The 20,772-nt window shown below is 35.0% G+C and overlaps 2 protein-coding genes and 1 pseudogene across 3 annotated transcripts; 1 reads left to right on the forward strand and 2 right to left on the reverse strand.

The window, feature by feature from the left end:
- Window positions 1-6,964: 6,964 nt before the first annotated feature.
- On the forward strand, window positions 6,965-8,945 carry LOC143537539 (ras-related protein Rab11D-like). Its single transcript, XM_077031282.1, has 2 exons — window positions 6,965-7,354; window positions 8,273-8,945. Exons 1-2 carry the CDS (start codon window positions 7,122-7,124, stop codon window positions 8,709-8,711), a joined length of 672 nt encoding a protein of 223 aa, XP_076887397.1. The 5' UTR covers window positions 6,965-7,121; the 3' UTR covers window positions 8,712-8,945.
- Window positions 8,946-10,123: 1,178 nt separating this feature from the next.
- Window positions 10,124-12,082, reverse strand: LOC143537562 (small ribosomal subunit protein eS6). Its single transcript, XM_077031310.1, has 6 exons — window positions 12,044-12,082; window positions 11,879-11,943; window positions 11,182-11,239; window positions 10,974-11,082; window positions 10,622-10,894; window positions 10,124-10,530 (listed from the first exon to the last, which is right to left on the reverse strand). Exons 1-6 carry the CDS (start codon window positions 12,047-12,049, stop codon window positions 10,292-10,294), a joined length of 750 nt encoding a protein of 249 aa, XP_076887425.1. The 5' UTR covers window positions 12,050-12,082; the 3' UTR covers window positions 10,124-10,291.
- A 2,166-nt stretch (window positions 12,083-14,248) lies between these two features.
- LOC143537563 (small ribosomal subunit protein eS6-like) lies at window positions 14,249-16,308 on the reverse strand (annotated as a pseudogene). The gene is made up of 5 exons (XR_013136077.1): window positions 16,238-16,308; window positions 15,295-15,355; window positions 15,094-15,202; window positions 14,743-15,015; window positions 14,249-14,650 (listed from the first exon to the last, which is right to left on the reverse strand). The product of XR_013136077.1 is annotated as a small ribosomal subunit protein eS6-like (transcript).
- Window positions 16,309-20,772: the final 4,464 nt, after the last annotated feature.

Raw genomic sequence — 20,772 nt, forward strand, 5'->3', positions numbered from 1 at the left:
ATATACATCAATGCGTGTTAAAAGGTGTAGAGTGCACACTCGATTAAAACTATGAGGCAACCCCTGGTGACTAAGTTTTTTATACATCGGAAGATGCTAGGGACACATGTGAAGGTTGCATAAATTTGATGATTATAAAACTAACAAATGAGTTGCAAATAAGAAGGTTGGTTGTGTAATCCAAATGAACTAGGGGCTCAAGTTATCCAAATTAATTATATCGTGGGATTGTGTGAAAGACTCATCAGGACGGTCATGATTAAATCCTATATACATATATATACTATTAAATAAAAATCATGGAGTGCAACCTATGCCCGCCTTCAACGTGTAGGCATGTTTATGTGTCACCCTAGTTCATTTTTATAAAGTTGTTTCAACATAATTAGAGTATCATATCTGTATGAAACAAATAAACTTGTTCAACTATCACAATTCGATATCACATACTTAGTTTTCAACAAACGGATTAAATTGCTAGTTTATAACATGATAATTGATGTAAAGATTAATTAGGCTTGCATGGAGGTTTTACTAAAAGGTGAAAATATAACGCTATGTCATTGTCACATAGATTTCACTTGGAAGAACATCTCAAACCACTAAAGTGTGTAATTGTTTCACTTGAAATATAAATAGTAACTAGATTTTTACCCGGCGCAACCAGGTTATTAAATTTCGGGCGGTGGTAAAACCCAAGTATTGTCGATTCTGAGCGTTGAGATAGTAAGTCGACGCGAATTCTGTCGGTTTCGGTGACCTGTGTTATTGTACCGAAATTAAAACCAAATATATAAACAAAAAACTATAAAAGTTGAAATGGACCAATATGGTGACGTCAACCGATAAAACTCGAATGTTGGTAAAAGCCGATTGTTGTCGATCCTGGAACTTAAACAAAAAAAAATTGACGTTAGCTCGGTTTTCATTACGTTCGTTACGTTGACTGAACTTGCGCCGGGCAGGTTATTAAAACTCGAAGTACAGTGGTAAACCCAAGTGTTGTCGGTCCCAAGCATTGAGCCAGTAAGTGGACACGAATTTGGTCGGTTTTGGCAACGTGTGTTATTATACAGAAATTAAAACCAAATATAAAACAAAAAAGTATAAAAGTTGAGGTGGACCAAAGGGTGACGTCAGTCGGTAAAACACGAGCGTTGTTAAAAGTCGATTGTTATTAATCCCGGAACTAAAACACAAAAAAATGACGTTCGCTCGGTTTTCGTTACATTCGTTTCGATAACTGAACTAAAAAACAGAAACAAACTTTATGGACCAGTTCAGTGCCGCCAAGTGGCTAATAAGACACTAACGGCACCAAACTTTCTATTTATTATGTATAATAATAATATTAATAATAATAAAATAATTGAAACTTTGGTTGGGTGATGTGGCACGATTGCATTAACCCAAAAACGAATAGTTAAAACTAAAGTCCACGTTAGACCATGTGTACTGCTAGCGTTGTGGCTAGCGTTTTGGGTGAAAACGCGGGGGTACACCGCCCCCCTGCGATATGATATTTTTTTTTTGGTGCGTTGTATACAAAATGCGCATGGTGGCACAGAAATCAAAAAAACTAGCCGTTGGAGCCGTTGAGATTTAAATATATATATATATATATATATATATATATATATATATATATATATATATATATATATATATATTAATTATATTTATACTATATAAACAAACCAAACTCATTTTTTTTAACACACTCCTTCTACTTCTATACCAATTTATATCTTTTACATAAATATTTCTACCAAAATGTTTCCAAACAACAACCAAAATATTCTCGGTTTTGGCCAATACGCCCATCAAGGCAACCAAAATCCACAACCGAACAAATCTACCGTCCCGACGCCAACCGTACACGTCCCGCAAATGTATGAACCGCAAATGGCTGCGTACATTTCATGGCGCTACGTGGAAGTTCAATGTAATTTTTAATTTAGTTTAATGTATTTTTTATTTGGAAGTTTAATGTAATTTTTAATTTTATGTTAATTTATTTAAATGATTTAGTATTTAAAAAAACAAATAAAATTAATAATGACTGGGCGCCACGTGGCGCATAACCCCTGGTAGTGAAGAGTTATGACTACAGCCTGTTTTTGTACAAAACCATAACTCTGACTGGGCGCCATGTGGCGCATAACCTCTGGTAGTGGAGCTTTATGACTACACATGGTCTTAGCATCATGTTTGGCCCAACACTCTTGACCAAAACGTTCAAAAAGCGCCTATCAGTAATAGTGTGACAGAGGCTTTTCAGCTTAGGTGGCATGAGGCATTGTTCCATTATGAATGCTAAGACCATGTGTACTGCTAGCGTTGTGGCTAGCGTTTTGGGTGAAAACGCGGGGTACACCGCCCCCCTTGCGTTATGATAATTTTTTTTTGGTGCGTTGTATACAAAACGCGCATGGTGGCACAGAAATCAAAAAAACTAGCCGTTGGGGTGGGTGGGTGGGTCTTGGAGCCGTTGAGATTTAAATATATATATATATATATTAATTATATTTATACTATATAAACAAACCAAACTCATTTTTTTTAAACACTCCTTCTACTTCTATACCAATTTATATCTTTTACACAAATATTTCTACCAAAATGTTTCCAAACAACCACCAAAATATTCTTGGTTTCGGCCAATATGCCCGTCAAGGCAACCAAAATCCACAACCGAACCAATCTACCGCCCCGACGCCAACCGTACCCGTCCCGCAAATGTATGACCCGCAAATGGCCGCGTACATTGCACTTCAACAAAGCTCTATGCCAAATGCGGTGCCCGGTTTCCAAAACCCAATGACAAACATTTTTGCGGGTTCGGGTTCCCAACCCGCCCCTGAGACCCAACCCGAGGTCGAGTTCGTGCCGGAGACACAACCCGAGGGCGGTTCGAGCCAACGCGGACGTTCGAAAAACACGCAAAGAAGCCCGCTGGTGAACCTCGGGTTAAAAAGACGGTGATAGCGTGGAGTATCGACGAGTGCGTACTATGTGCTCGTGCTTGGTGCCAAATATCGGAAGATGCCAAATGCGGTAGGTTTTTAAAATGCATATATATTTTTTTAAATTTCTTATAACAAACATTAAACTTGTAATGTTTTTATTTTTTTAGCGAACTATCAAAAAACGGGGGTATTTTGGCACAAAATTATAGAGAGGTTTCACAACCTTGGCGGGGACTCGCGTCGAGAAAAAGATTCGCTACTGTCGAAATGGGGCGACATAAACACCAAATGCATGGCTTTCCATACGGTTTTCTCTCGGATACGAACTAGGAGTAGCGGTGTCTCGGACGCGGAAGTCATGGATAACGCGTTGGTTGAGTTTCAACATAAGGTCGGCGGGACCTTCAACTACTTTGGCATTTGGAAAGACCTATTGAGGCATCACCCAAAATGGGCCATGGTGTTGGATGCCGAAGCCGAAGCCGAAGGCGAAGGTGGTCCGCGTAAAAAAAAGTCTAAAACATCATCTTCGGTTGATCCAGACACGCCCCGTTCCGACGCTCAAAACTTCAACTTAAGCGATAATGACCCCGTGAATACTACCGACATGCCTCGGCCGGGGGGTAGAAGAACCAAAGGCAAAGGAAAGGGGAAAGGGGCCGGTTCGTCGTCAGAAACGGGTTCGAATCCCGAATTGGAAAGCCAATTCCAATTAATGAACTCTCGACTCCAAGATTTACACCAACTTGGAACTCAACGACTTCAAGTAAATTTGGACGCCGTCGACCTACTTCGAAGGAATGAGATGGACAAAGACATTGAGATTTTATCAAACGAGTTATCCGAAGACGACCCGATAGTCCAATCTCTAAAAGTCAATCGACGAGCGAAATATAAATGAGTTTTAGTTTTATTAGTTTTATTTGTGTTTTTTTATTTTAATTTGATGTATTTTTTTAATTTAGTTTAATGTATTTTTTATTTGGAAGTTTAATGTAATTTTTAATTTTATGTTAATTTATTTAAATGATTTAGTATTTAAAAAAACAAATAAAATTAATAATGACTGGGCGCCACGTGACGCATAACCCCTGGTAGTGGAGAGTTATGACTACAGCCGGTTTTTGTACAAAACCATAACTCTGACTAGGCGTCACGTGACGCATAACCCCTGGTAGTGGAGCCTTATGACTACACATGGTATAAGAGTAATTCTTGTACGATATTTCAACAAAAATCATATCATACCGAATGCCCGAGGTTTTATGCATAATGTGAGGCAATAGTTCAATCTCTTTGGTTACACCAATTGGTGGCCCCGTGAATTATGAGGTTTGATTATTTGACACCCCGTAAACTTAATAAGTTAAAATAGTTACCATGGTGGTTTAGTTGCTTGCATTTTTAGTTAGTCATGTTATAATTTATTGTAGTCCTTGTCATTTTTTTAAGAGTTGTTGTAATTATTATATATATTAAAAAAGAGATTAAATCCCTCTCACAAAATTACTATTAATTTCTTCTTTTTTTATTAACATTTTATTAATTATTATAACCACTAATTCACTAATCATAATTCCATAAATAAAAATAATAGTTCTTATTTCCTTTATTATAAACATTTTTTTGTGAACTAATTAAAATATTTAGCAAACTATATTTTTAAACACTAAATTTAGGCAAGTGTCGGCATTGTATATTTTATTTGTTGGTTAAACGATTTTCTTAAACTTTGATTTCATATTTTTTATAGTTTGTCTTTACAATGACATAAACTTTTTTCATGAAATAAAAATATTTCATCGTCTCATGGTTTTATATACGCGTTTTAACGTTTGATACATTTCCTGCCTTTAAAATATATTTTTGGATTACTAATTTATGATACGAATTTGTACCGCTGATACGAACCGAATTTGTGTTGGTTCGTAGCAGTAACATGCCGGTGTTTTTGGTTCCACATATGATAATTTGTTGTATTTTGGCTTGACGGGTTTATTTCTTTTGTTTAGTTCCGATGTCGTCACTTGATACAGACTGACTTCGCATCGATTTGCAGTGAGTTTATGGTTTAATGTTTTTACTTATGTTTTTTGTTCGATTCAACAATCATGTTGCGTAGCACGGGGTCCTAAATCCAAATTTAATATAATTTTGTAACTCGGTCCATTCTAACATACACCATTTTAACACATAGTGACGAAGAATCTTAAATGTACTACCGTTTAAATAGTACCAACAAAACACATCAAATTACATCCTATTATTCATATCAACATCACCCGAAGATAGAAAGCTTCAAAGCATGAATGTTCCACTTTAACCTAACCATGCACAACTAAACCATACGTATTTATGGTTGAGTCATTAGGCCTGTTCACTAGCTCAGCCGAGCCCGAGCCAAAGCAAGCTCAAGCTCGGCTTGATATTCAATCGAGCTGGCTCGGCTCGAGCTTGAACTCTTAATCGAGCTAAAAACATGAGCTCAAGCTCGGCTCGGTCTTAAATCGAGCTGGCTTGGCTCGGCTCGATTTGACTCGAGTTTACCTGTAATAATAATAATTATTATATGCAACTATCAAGTTAAACTAAATAAATATGGCGTTGAGATAAACACCAACCAAATACAAACTAAATAAATACGTCGAATACAAAATTAAGTAAAGAATTGGTGGCCGATGGCTGAGGATGAGCGGTGGCCGATGGCGGAGGTGAATATGAGCGGCGGCGGAGGTGAATATGAGCGTCTAAGGTTAGGATGGAAATGGAATGTATACTGATTATTGAGTGTGTGAACTATGAAATCTTATCTCTCGGCAACTCAGTATATGGAATTATGAATATGGACTATGGAGTGTGAAAGGAAATTGGGTTGGATTAAAGGAAAGCCCATGTGTTAAAATAATTGTGCTTGATAATTATATGCATGTATGTATATATATATATATATATAATAAATTAAAATAAAATAGTTTGAGCCAATCGAGCGAGCTCGAGTCGAGCTAGGCTCGGCTAGTTTACAATTGAGCCGATTTCGAGCGAGCTTTCTCCGAGCTTTTTTCGAGCGAGCTTCGAGCCGTAAGCTTTTTGAACAGTCCTAGTTGAGTGTAGTATGCATTCTTTATGTCCATGTATTTTATTTAGTTTTTATTACTAACGCACAACTGTTATTCTTGATTAGGGTTGTTAAACCAACTCGTTGCTCGCTTGAAAAACGCTCGCTTGATTTCGGCTTGGTTTGTAAATGAGTCGATTGGCTCAGTTCGGCTTGTAAACGAGCCAAGCACGAGCAAAGGTGTGGTCGGTTTGGTTCGGCTTGATTGGCTTGAATTAATTTCTCTCTCTCTCTCTCACACATATACATATACATATAAATAAATTTTTTAAACCCTTTTAAATTTTCCCTTATTTTATCATTTTCATGGTTCCATTTATTCGCTTCAAGTTTGATGTTGAATATGCATTATATTCAACTTCAAACTTTACTCTTACATAAATTTATAAGCTACTATACGTTTGTCTAAATGTTACTAGTTTGTTTATAGATACATTATTTCCAACTTCTTGTTTCTTATTGAATTTTATTAAAGTGAATAAACCAAGTAATACTCGAAAATTGCTCAATGTGTGATTGAAAAATACTCAGTTCGATATTCTCTATGTTTGTAAATGAGCCAATCGCCTTAGTTCAATTTGTAAGTGAGCTAAGCACGGGCAATGCTCACTCGGTTTGATTCAACTCGCGAACAACCCAGTTTTGTCTTTTTAGAATTGTGACTTTCTTGTGTGTTTAAGCTTTTAGAGAGCCTCGTTGTCACACTTTGGACAAACTATGTTGTTTTAACTGGGCTCACGATAACTTCAAAGTTTATCTTGAACATTCCCGATAAAACTATACCGTAAGCTGCCTTTGACAATAATTGTACCAGATAACTTTCTAACATAACACACAATTGTTTACTCATTCACATCACAAAAAAAATATATTATTAAAAAATGAAAAATTGAAAGATCACGAAATCTAAAAGGTCCGAGAAACAAGCGAAGCTAACATCCGCATGTCAACATCTTCAGATACATATCTCACTCACTACTTTAAATCATTTTGATTATTATTATTTACCAAGATCTGCACATTCTACAGATCCATCAATGGCTACCGGTGGTGGATACACTGATCCCAGCCAGAAGATCGACTACGTGTTTAAAGTGGTCCTAATCGGAGACTCTGCTGTCGGTAAGTCACAAATACTGGCTCGATTCGCCAGAAACGAGTTCAGTTTGGACTCCAAAGCTACAATCGGTGTTGAGTTTCAGACTCGAACTCTCGTTATTGACCACAAGTCTGTTAAAGCTCAGATCTGGGACACTGCCGGTCAAGAACGGTATAATTTTACTTATTCATAGTTTAGCTTGTGATTCTAGGGTTTGTGTAATATATATAATGTGGGTTATACTTGATTTAGCATTGTTGTTGCGACTAATGTGTGGTTTTGTTGATCTAGATCTTTAGTTGATTTGCGAGTAGTGGATTCATAGAGTTTATAATGCAAGAATCCCTAAATATGTTTGTGCTTTGATTCGTTGTTATTTGTGGATTACTCAAGGCGGGTGGTGCGTCCGGATTTAAGAGTAATGTTCAAATGCACATCATATTGGAACATAAGTTGGTTGTTTTTTGAATGGCCAAAAGATAATATATGAAATATAGAAGAAAAATGGTGTTGTGAGGTTTGAAATAGGAAGTTCATATTACAATCAGTCAAAATAGCATTGACAAATGACTCAGTAATCTACACCCCACCACACCACCATCCAATACAATGAAATTAGAAGCATATTAACGAATATTTCCACATTTTATGCAATCGAGTTCGATTGCATAATATTTGGGAACTACCGTTAAAGTTTTCTTGTTTCAATGTATTGAATGGTGGTGCAATGATCATTGATCCGTTTGTGGATGTTATGTTGATGGATTGTACTCTGGGTTTTATGTATCAGCTTCCCACTGCCATTTTTATCTCTTATGTTTTATGTATTGTCAGGGTCGTACAAAGAAAAACTTATTTTCCAAAATGGTATGCAATTTTCTTTTATTTTCATTTTAGCTTGTTAGATAAAGTTTCAATAAGATATGTTATTATGGTCTTTAGGCTATATGTACTTATGTAGATTGTAAACACTTTAAACTTGATTATGATATCACCTATCTTTAAAATTATTATTATGGTCTTCCAATTTTTTTTTCGTTTTTGATTATGTGTATATATATATAAGTTTCTCAATTTGTTAATGAGCAGGTATAGAGCGGTGACAAGTGCATACTACCGGGGTGCAGTGGGAGCCATGTTGGTTTATGACATAACCAAACACCAAACATTTGACCACATACCGCGGTGGCTAGAAGAGTTACGTAACCACGCAGACAAAAACATAGTGATCATTTTAATTGGAAACAAACGTGATCTGGAAGACCAGCGGGCGGTCCCCACAGAGGACGCCAATGAGTTTGCTCGGAAGGAAGGATTATTCTTTCTTGAAACATCTGCACTCGAGTCAACAAATGTAGAAGAGGCATTCTTGACTGTTTTGAATGAAATCTTCAGAATAGTCAACAAGAAAAGTTTGGCTGCGGGTGAGGAACAAAATGAGAACCCGGGTTCTTTGGCTGGCAAGAAAATTATCGTCCCGGGTCCTGGACAAGTAATTCCGGAGAAGACGATGTGTTGTAGATCATAAGAGTCATTTATATATATCTATGGAGATATGGTGTTGTATGGAAGAAAGAGGGTTAAACATCATTTGTTCTCTTTGTACTTTTGTTTCCGGGTGGTGCTGGTATTTTTGGTCCAGATTCTTCCATTGTTGTATGGTTTATTGCAGAACACAACACAAGCCATTATACCGTTTGTGTATGTTCACAGTTGTTATTGATGGGCGTTTTAGATGCTATTTGATTGATATTCAGAGTTATGTTTTAGAATCAAAGATTACATATATTCTAATGAAAATTTTGGGTACTGTTGACTACGGTTGACAGTCACAAAAGTGAACCAGTCAGGTTGGTTAAGTACAGTCAATATTCTAAAAATAAAATTTATGGTAAACGGTCAATTTGGTTACACCTTGGTTTACACGATCGATTACAAGTTTCAAACCACAAACTAGACTATTAAACCGCCAAAATTGAGCCGAGAACTGAATATTTCTCAAACTTACCAACTTGCTTCAATTTAACGACTTGCGTCATTTCAAAGGTCTATTAACCGTTCTAGTCAAGACAGGAGTGCTACATATCCTAAAAGAGTGTTTTTCGTAAATTTGGCCATAGTATTATCTTCAGTTGTACATGAGTTTTGTTAGTCTGATTTGTTCGATAGTTTAATTTTATTTATATCGAATTTTGAATTCGGGTTGTGTTACCAGTCAAAATGAGTTAACCACACTAGTATTTAACCCCGCTTGAAAATTGAAATGGCTTGTGATAATTTAATTTGGGTGGACACTCACTACACTCGTTAGTAATATTATAACATCAAAAGCTCTTTTAATCATGGACAAAGTATTAACAAGATCAAAGTCATTACAAAAAACATAAAAGCTCTTCCATTTCTGAGAACATCAAAAATTTCATTCTGTGTTTTTTCTTTTAACAAATCTCTAAACATGGATAATCAGATTAAACCATCATCGACAATGCTAAATATAAAAAAAGTGTCAATTGCTATGTTACCAACCTCAATAGGACTAATCTCAATGTTACAGATGAGTGGCTAGCATCATAGCAAGAACACCAGGCTACACAAAGGATTCATGATAGAGAGAATGTAAATGTAATTATGGGTGTATAAAATGAGTCAAGAGGCTTTAAATATGTTTTTGGTAGCTCAAATTATATGCATGTTTATACATAATTGACAAAGTACCAACTTTAAGCTAAAATATAAGCACAATAAACGACTGCTAATGAAAATTGTAAAATAACATTGTTTGTTCTACAAAGATTATGGTAGGCATTAAAAGCCAAGATGAGAACATAAAATTTATAACAACCCGAGAGACTTCAAAATTAAATCATAAACTTGAAACACTTCCATGTAGAAGAAAACTAGACAAAAGACTTCAAAAGTCAAACTATGACGTACACATCATAAAAAAAACAATACATTAAGCCATAAAGTACCATAATCCCAAAAACTTTAATACGAGAAAATCAGTCAAATAAACTTATAACAAAAAGGTATCAAAACAAAAGTCTCACTCATTATCAGCATAAGCATACCCTGAAACAGAGTTCATAACACTACCAGCAAAAGAGTTTAAGCAGCAATAGACGGTTTAGAAGCGGCAGACAACCTGGACCTCTTCTTTGCCAAACTCTCACTTCTCCTCTCCCTCTGCTCCTTCAACCTTGTTGCAAGAAGCTTCTGGTATTCTGCAGCCTCAGATTTAGCCTTAGCAATCCTCTTCTTCTTGTCGGCAATTCTCGCCCTCTTCCTTTGCAAAGTCAAAGGTGTCACCAACCTCTGAATCTTAGGTGCCTTGCTCACTTCCTTACCTGTAATAACAAATTCAAAACCGACCCGCTATTTTACTTTCCACAACAAGTCAATACTGAAAAAGACAACTGAAAAAATGATCTAACTAACCAGCTTTGTTTGTGAAAGTACGTCTGTAGGTGTTGACATACTTCCTGACATCATCTTCCTTAGAAAGGTTGAAAAGCTTCCTGATCTTTGAAGCTCTTTTGGGACCTCTCATTCTTGGCTTCTCAACATCGGTCAATCCCGGAAGGTCATTTTCACCCTTCTTGACAATGACCAAGTTCAAAACAGAAAGATCTTGGCTCACAATGCATCCACGAACAGACTTCCTTCTGCGTTCACCGTTACGCCTTCCGTAACCTCTGAAGCATGGAGTACCTAAAAAACAAAACTTAAGGCTGTTAATAAGTTAACAAGATATAGAAACCTACATTATAAATAGTTGTTCCTAACTAACCTCGAACAAGTAAAAGACGAACACGTCCTGGAGTTAACACTCCCTGCTTCATTGGGAAGCCTTGCTTGTCACAACCTCCCATGATCTTGAACACGTAGCCCTTGAACTCCTGTTATAAAAAACAAATTACAATAAAAAATTAAAACTAATTATTAAGGAAATTAGAGATGAAAGTAATAGCAGATACAATGATGACGTTAAAAGCTACCTCTCCAAGTGCATCTCCACTGACTTCCTGAGAAATCCTCTTGTCAAAAAATGCACGACTGTAAAAACAATGTCAAAAACATAAATTTAGTTAGGGTAAATGAATAAAACAATATGTAGTTATTAAGCACTTTCGAAAGAAACATTAACTTTAAAACATGTAAACGTAAAACTACAACATGAACTATATAGCCAAAACATCATAAAAAAGCAACATATTTAAAATGCATATAATATAATGTCTACAAGTAAGGTTGTAAGCTAATAGTTGAAACTGAAAATAAACTAAATGTAAAATAATTTAGAAAACATTTATTCGAAACCCAAATTGTTTAATTGCAATTGGTAACCAGAAACTATCATTTACAACAAAAATCTATACACACGTTTAAAGGCCTAGACGACACAACAGTTACTTGCTACTGGCAGCAAGCACGAGTTCAGAGCTATCACAGAAAGAAATGCACTCATTTGGAATCAAAAGGCCTAGTGCTAAACACTGTGCTAAACAAGTTGATAAGTGTAATACAAAATAAAAACACGCAAGAATAAGCAGCTTTCTATATCAAAAGCTTCAAATCAAACCTATAACATCACAAAACCGAACGGATAACAATAAACAACACAAAATCAAACAGGTAAACTTTATAACAAAAAACACATATATAAATAAATTAACAACAGAATCAATGTCTTACAGCTTTTGGTCATCATCAATTTCGAGCTTCTTCTGGCATCCAGTTGTCGGATTTGCAATGTTGAACTACACATATCACAATTAAAATCCATTAATCTACTGAAAAATGATGTTTATGCATTTGATGATATTATAAATTAGAATTAGGGTTAGAGATGACGAGTACCTTCATCTTCAGGCCGCCGTGAGGATGATAATCAAACACCTGCTGCTAGAATAGAGGAATAAGGACTAGGGTTTCTGAACAAACTGATTGATGCCATTTATTATTGTTTGTTTGGCCCATTGGGCTTCTACCTCTCTCTTTTTCTTTTGGGTTTTTATGGACACAACACAACCCATTACTTGTTTGATAGACAGAGTCAGAGACTGAGACTCATTTTAAATCTCGCATTGCCGATATTATTTAGCAAACTAGGATGAGGAAACAACCCGAGATCTCGATGAGTTACCAGAAGCTCGACGGATATTGCGTCGGGTATGTGATTCATTTCAGATTTATCCTGGGTATGGACAATTACGGGTCTATGAAATTAGGAGATACCCGTCTCGATTACCTAAAAACACATTCCCTTTTACTAAACTATATATAACCGAAACATAAACTTCAAAACTTTTTTGTTTTTTCTTAACCTTTATCGGATAATGCTCCATTTTAGTAGTGTCATTCTATGAAAAAAAAATAGTTTTTTTTCTTTTAGGATAAGTATTTAATGATATTATTTAAATTTTATAAGTTACAATGAATATAAATAAATTTATATAACAACGATAATGAAATTATTTATATATGATAAACTTTATATGTATGTAGTGTAACATGCATTCATATTAATTTGACCCTTTTTTTTTCGGGTTTCGGTAGGGTAGTGTTGGGTTTTGACAGGGTATATCCGTTTCCGTTCCAGCGGGTCCAGGTCGGTTCTGGTTTCGGGTACAATTCCGGGGAGAAATCCAAAGTCAAGTCGGTACGCGCAGGTAGGGTAGGGTCGAGTCTGGTTCTGGGTAGAAACCGTCGGGGTCCAGAACCGGTTTTTTTGGGCACCTCTATTGTATATATAATTACGCTACTCTATTTTCACGATTAACATGTAAATTTAATTTGTATTTGATCTAAACCATATATTTGTAATATTTTATATGAAAATAAGTAAAAAAGGCACTTGGATATTCTAATGGAGATTTTTTTCTTTTAACAAACTAATGGATATGGCTGATAATCGATAGGCAATTACTCGACAAATACCCGGCGAGTAGTAGGCCGGGTATTAGACACGATTTTACAACCCCATATGGGACTGGAATTAGCAATACTTCCATTGTCATCCCTATTAGCAACCAAACCAAACAACACTCGAAGTTTGGAACACTAATATTACTTTTATGTATATGTATATGTTAACTTGGTCAGTTTAATCAGTCAACGGGGTCGAAACGGGTATTATTTGGAGATACTCAACTTGGTAAGATAAGTGTTCTAGAGTGACTCGTTAACTTAATCCATTATTTTGCCAAAACATACACACCCAGACATGTTTTTTTTTCAAAACAACTTGTTTTTGACCCGAATAAATTGATGCCATATTGAGATGTCCTTTTTTACCCCAAAAAAGACATTTTTTTTTCTTAAACTCGATTTACATAAAACCCATTTCAACGCCAATGACAACTGACCTGTGACACAGACCGACCCACTCAGGCTATCAGCCTAGTTATTTTGAATACCATTGTATATAATTTATTTGTTCAGACACTACGGTGTTGTTTGTTTTTTAAGACAAAAATTATCTGCAATCTTATTTCATCTGATTTAATATCTGTAACTGAAGATGTAGTCTGAAGGTCTTCAATCTGAAAATATAATACTGTTTGTTTTATAAATTGGAAATCGTCTGCATAAGCTGAAAATTAGTTACTTATCATATATATTACAGTAGATAAAAGTCATTTAACGTTTGTAGACTACTAAAATAATTGGTAGTGGTGACGAACTTTGGAAGCGGGTGGTGGTAGACGATTATGGTAGGCGGTGAACGGTGGGTGGCGGACGATGATGGTGGCCGACAATGGGTGGTGGCGGCGACGGACGGTGGATGGAGGTGGATGGTGTTGGTAGTGGACGGTGGTTGTGGCCGACAGGGGTGATGGTGGTGATGGACAATGGTGGTGGTGGGTGGTTAACGGTGGTGGTGGTGGGTGGCGGACAGTGGGTGGTGATGGACAATAATCATATCGCTTCAACGTTGCTTGTAATGAGCTATTGAACAAATCAGATCTCTATTGCTTTCGTAATCATGGAGGCAACAATAACCTAAATATCTAAAATGACAATTTTATAAACATGTAAAACACAACAAAATAAAACGATGCATAAAACAAAACATAAACTTCAAAAAACTTTAATGGGAGAAATCAGTTGAACAAGCAAACATATAACAAAAATGTATCAAATCAAAACCAATGTCTCAATCATTACTAGCAAAAGCATCAAGACTTAACACCTTAAAACGGACTCAATACCCCTTAACAGCAACCTATGCAGCAATAGAGGGTTTAGAAGCAGCAGACAGCCTAGACCTCTTCTTTGCCAAACTCTCGCTTCTCCTTTCCCTTTGCTCCTTCAACCTTGTTGCAAGCAGCTTCTGGTATTCAGCAGCCTCAGATTTAGCCTTGGCAATCCTCTTCTTCTTGTCAGCAATTCTCGCCCTCTTCCTTTGCAAAGTCAATGGTGTCACCAACCTCTGAATCTTAGGTGCCTTGCTCACTTCCTTACCTATAATAACAATTACAAAACCAACCCGTTAGCTGGCTCGACCCAACAAGTCAGTACTATAAAAGACAACTGAAAAAAAAAATCAAACTAACCAGCTTTGTTTGTGAAGGTACGCCTGTAGGTGTTGACATACTTCCTCACATCATCTTCCTTAGAAAGGTTGAAAAGCTTCCTGATCTTTGAAGCTCTTTTGGGACCTCTCATTCTTGGCTTCTCAACATCAGTTAATCCTGGAAGGTCATTTTCACCCTTCTTGACAATGACCAAGTTCAAAACTGAAAGGTCTTGGCTCACAATGCATCCACGAACAGACTTCCTTCTTCGCTCACCGTTACGCCTTCCATAACCTCTGAAGCATGGAGTACCTGACAAAACAAAACGTATAATTGTTATAAAACGTGATAATATATAGAAAGGCATGTTGGAAGTTGTCGTTAACTGACCTCGAACAAGTAAAAGACGAACACGTCCTGGAGTTAACACTCCCTGCTTCATTGGGAAGCCTTGTTTGTCACACCCACCCATGATCTTGAACACATAGCCCTTGAATTCCTGTTATCAAAACAAATATGAACAAGCAAATTTAATTTTAGAAGAAAATTGGATAATGGTGTTGTTAAAAGATACAGAGACAATGTAGAAACTAACTCCCCAAGTGCATCTCCGTTGACTTCCTGAGAAATCCTCTTGTCGAAAAAAGCACGACTGCAAAAGTAATGTAATAAACACAACAATTAGCTTCCTTGCTGACTTTTGAGTCCCAAAAAATGGTTGGTGAGTAATTTTAAAAACAAAACAGCGTAAAACTAAAAGTATAAATATTTTAAAAACAAAACAGCAGAAGTATAAATATAGCCAAAATATCATATAAACTACTTATTTGAATTGTATACGATGTCAACATGTAACCTTACAGTTGAAACTGTACAAAAAACGAATGGAAAAACAACTATGTCAATTACAATCAAAACCTTTACTGTTTGATTCCTTGTATAAAGCATGAAATACACACAAAATTTTAAAACTTCTATATAACAATCAAATCATAAATTATATCAAAAAAGCTAACAGTAATTTTAATCACAAAAATCTAAATGGCATCAGTTGCTAACTACTAGCTAAGAGTAAGCAATAACCAAACCAAAAAAACAACAAAACTAACTGATAACCAAATTAGCCAAAAATCGAGTGTTGGTTATTTTTTGTACCCTGAGTTAACCAAACCTAGCCATTCAAATTTTCATATATTTCTAGCTTATATACCTTCATTTTTGTATTTCATGTTTTAAACCACCATCTCGTGTGTGTGTGTGTATTTACTTAATGTATTTACTACTTATACCTTCATTTTATGTATTTGTTCATCTATTTCATGAGCTTCGAAGTAAAAAAAATTTGGCACAAATTTGATTCTAGTTATCAATAAAACCAATAACCGAAAAAATTAACTGAACAAGTTTATAACGTTAATAGCTCAAAAGAGTAAGCAACTATCTATATCTAGAGCTTCAAATTAAACCTAATATATACGCAGTACGGCAAGCTGAATAATATGAAAATGAGTTAAAAACAAAATCGATGTCTTACAGCTTCTGGTCATCGTCAATTTCGAGCTTCTTCTGGCATCCAGTTGTCGGATTTGCAATGTTGAACTACATACATATTTATCACAAATACAACGATTAATCTACTGAAATGATGAAATAAATTAGGGTTAGAGATGACGAGTACCTTCATCTTCAGGCACAAAGTAGACCGCCGCCGAGGATGATTATGTAGGGACTTCCTTGAAGAAGAATAAATTAGGGTTTTGAATGGTGGATTGATGATAATTTTTATATGAGACGCTCTTTTGTTTTCTTTGGGCTTTTATAAAGTTATGGATTGACTAAATGTTTAAGCCCATGTTTAAACGGGCTTCTAGTACTCTTTGGAGTGTTTAATTTTTCATGAACAAATTGTTTGTTAGGAATTTAAGAATGTTTGTTAGTCTCTAAATAGATATTAAAAAGTTATAGTACCTATAAATGATTATTAAGAGGTAACCTTAAGTTGAGGTGTTTGTTTTTTTATAGGTAAATTGTCTACATTCGGCGGACCATATCTGCAAACATTTGTAGAAAAAAATGTGGACCAAATCTCTGTAGTCGACAAGAAGAAAATTGTTTGTTATTTAACGTCCGTGGACTACTAAAATAAACCAGTGGTTGTGTACGAACTGTGGTAGTGGTGGTGGACAGTGGTGCCGGGCAGTGATAGTGGTAGAGGTGGTGGTGATGGACAGTCGTGGTAGATGGTGAACGATAGCGGTTATAGACGGCGGTGGAGGTGGTAAATGATGGTAGACGGTGGTGGCGGCGGACAGCGGGTGGTGGTGGACGGTGGGTAGTGGGTGGTGGTGGTGTTTAACCCGTGTAAACCTTAAAGGATCTTAGAAGTGGATTAACCAAGTATGAACCAAAAAAATTTCACACATACGTTATTTAATGAAACCTTTTTGAAAAAACAAAAACAAATAATCTATCGATGATAATGTCTGCGCGTGATATACGAGACGTATATAAAAGTGTGCCTAAACGGTCAAGATGCGACCATTAAAAACTAACAACCAACCTATGATCAATAAAATAACAATTAAATTACAAAAATGTCAGTTATCTTTATACCAACTTCATTGATTAGTCTTGTATGCTCACTAATTACTTTTTACATCCTTATATAATTGTTTATTTACAAATTACGTTATTTAGGTCGTTATTTAGGTTATGGATATACTTTAACCCATCTTAATTCCACATAAGCTCCACGTCATTATTTTTTTCTCTTTCACTCTATGGCATTCAAAGTAAATGGTTTAACCCATTTAACACATAATAATATAACAAATCAATTAGTAATTAATACATATTGTTCATTTTAACCCGTTAAAAGCTTAACTCATGGGCTTTTTTAACACACTTAACACAAGTGTGGAGTGGTTTAATTCATCTTTAAAGTACCATGTCACTTCAACCTATGTAGGGTTTAGAGTATACCACATGACCTTACATTACTGAACTTTAACAGCTCTGTGAAGTCATGGTAATTGGGTCTTTTTACCCTTAAAAGGATTATTTATATAATTTAAAAACTATTGATCTTTTAACTATTTATTTGATGTATTTAAGTACTTTTTTTAATATATAAAACTTTAGCTATATATAACTAACTCTGATTTTTTTTCACAATGTATTTTTTATATAATTCTATATTTTTTCTTAAATGTTTGTGTATTGCAAAAATATTTCTAAACGAACGAACATGGACAGATAAATTGTAACCGCTAGAATTAGCATGCAATTAACTTGCTAAAAATACAAACCAAAACTATCAAATGTAGATTACCGAGTTCAATATTAAAATTCAGATATGTTCATCAGGCATGTTTTTGAAATTTTCATAATTTTGTAAATAAGTTTGAATCTATATCAGTTCGAATTTTGTAATTAGATTTGAAAGTAAGATTCAAATTCGGATCAAGTTCGTGTTGATACAGATAACCTAAATTATGAAAAGAAAAAAGGTAAATAAATAATATATGCAAAGTTTACATAAGTTTTACAATTAAGGGCATGTTTGGCTAAGCTTTTTGTTTTTGATTTTTGCTTTTTGGAGGGGTAAAATGTTCAAAATGCCCCTCCAAAAGCTCCAAATTAAAGTTTTTTTGCTTGTTGGAGGGGTATTTTGGACATTTTGCCCCTCCAAAAAGCAAAAAACTTAGCCAAACATGCCCTAAGTCCATAGAATCGGACAAGCAATTTGAGTTTCATAGATTGAAATTCGATTTAAAAACCAAATTTAATTCGAATTTCAAACAATTCAAGCCTGAATTAGCTTCAAATCAAATTTCAAGTTATTAAATTCGACACATAAAATAAAATATTAGCCCTACTCCAATAACATCTCATTTATTTTTTTGTCACCATTAGTAGCTTCTATTAAGTTCCTTTTTCGACATAGATGGATGGTATCTCCCAAAGGACGTGTCACGATCTATAAAAAGCGGCACCATCTTGGTGCCATTAATCATAACAAGGTTAATTTAACTACCTTGTTAAATGAATTTTTTCTTGAAATCAAATTTTGTTTTTGTTTCTCGTAAATTTTTTTACCTTGAACTAGCCTAAGTAAGTGTAAAGTTATAAAAGTAAGTTATGAAAGTTAAACACACTGACACATTAATTTGGATAATGAAGTTATATGTTATCATATACTTGATCGACTCTCTATTAGTTTGTTGAACATGATATAGCATCTCAATTCTAAAAAAATTTGATTTTGGACAAAAATGAACGCCTTTTATTTTATTTTATTGTAACAAGTTAAAATGTTTGTGCGTAAAATATTGTCTAAACATTCAATAAAGTTAAATCGATTGGTTAAATTTACTGAACCTAGGTTTGTTCATAAGTTAGTTTCTTTGCTTTTTTGTGTGTGTGTGTGTGTGTTTGGGGGTGGGGGGTACCCACTTAGAGATTTATGTAGAAATTGATAGCAACTAACTTTAATCCAACATATAGCAATTATCAAGCCCAGCGAAAGTTATAAGAAGCAATGAACACGTATTAACGTAATTACATTTACTATTTTAGTTCAAAGTTGAGGCATAGGCCCATAGCTTCTTAATCACCTAAGCTGTTCAAGAAGAAAAGTGAGTGTTTGTAACCGAACCAGTGAGAATCCGTTTTTGATCAAATTGTGACATCTTTTTAGCTTAGATGCAATATATTGGTTTTTTGTAACATTCATCAAGCTCAAGCATGCGAGTGTTAGTTGAAAGTGGCAAATTGACCTAGGGCATGTTTAGCTAAGCTTATGAAGAGCTCCTTATGACTTATGGAGGGGTAAAAAGACAAAAATGCCCCTCCATAAGTCACTATAAGTTACAAATAGTGACTTATGGAGGGGCATTTTTGTCTTTTTACCCCTTCATAAGTTATAAGGAGCTCTCCATAAGCTTAGCCAAACATGCCCCTAGAATGGCTTTTCATGCAAATGGTCTTTTCAACGTGACTTTAATTCTCACATGTGAAACCACTAAATTGTTGGCCATTTAGCCTCCTAGTGCTTTGAAAGGTTTCTAAATGGTTTTAGTAATGTCTCAGGACCTCACATTAGTGAATAGAGCCTTAATTTGACGTGAGTAAAGGGAATTAAGATAATGTAAGTATGTAACACTAAACATGACAAATACATATGCTGAATCCTTATATGTGAAATTGAAACACTATGCCATAAGTATTGTTTTAGAATGTTTTCAGTAGTGATGAGTATCTTTTTCATTCATATGTTACTAACAGGTCTTACGAACCACTAACTAGTCAAAATGATATAAAATGGAATCGTGATTAGATTGAGATCATTCAAGGTCATATACTACATTGGTAACAACTCATTAATGACTTAAATGAGTCTACAAGCAACAAATATTATTGCTAGTGATAAATAAATCGTGAACATTTTATGGTACAATATAGGAATAGTATTCGCTACACTAAACTCATGTAAGAGTTTATATAAGTGAGAATTCAATCACACTTATACATGTTGGTTCATTGACACATCCAAAATTAATAAAAAAATTCATGTCAGTTAACAACTAATATAAAATTGTCATTCAACAAATCCTTATATACGGTTTTAAGGGTGACATATCGGGTTGATGAGTTCTAATTGACATGTTCAAAGTGACGAGTCCCACCACGACTCATGTACTTATAGGTACCAAAGTTATAAACACTAAACATGATCTGCATAACCTATTTATCTAATCATGTTAAAGCAAATTGTTGAATTGTAATCATCTTAAACAAATAGTAAATGACTCGTCGATTTGTAAACATGTGAACGATATAAACTTATAAATTACATATTTTCTACATTTTTATTCCAAACTTAAAATTTGTTGACATATGGACTTCTTTAATATAACATTTACCTTGAACAAAGTCCTTAACCACACTAGTTAAACAAGTGAACCTAAAAAACAAAACCAATGTTGAACTGGGTTGTTGTTCACTTTATACATCTGTTTCGGACAAGGAGAAAAGAACAAACAAATGTTTGGCTGCTTTGGTCACATG

This window comes from Bidens hawaiensis, unplaced genomic scaffold (assembly GCF_021521415.1).
Source record: "Bidens hawaiensis isolate Kalapana, Puna unplaced genomic scaffold, B.hawaiensis_p1.1 tig00011228_1, whole genome shotgun sequence".
NCBI classification, from domain to species: domain Eukaryota; kingdom Viridiplantae; phylum Streptophyta; class Magnoliopsida; order Asterales; family Asteraceae; genus Bidens; species Bidens hawaiensis.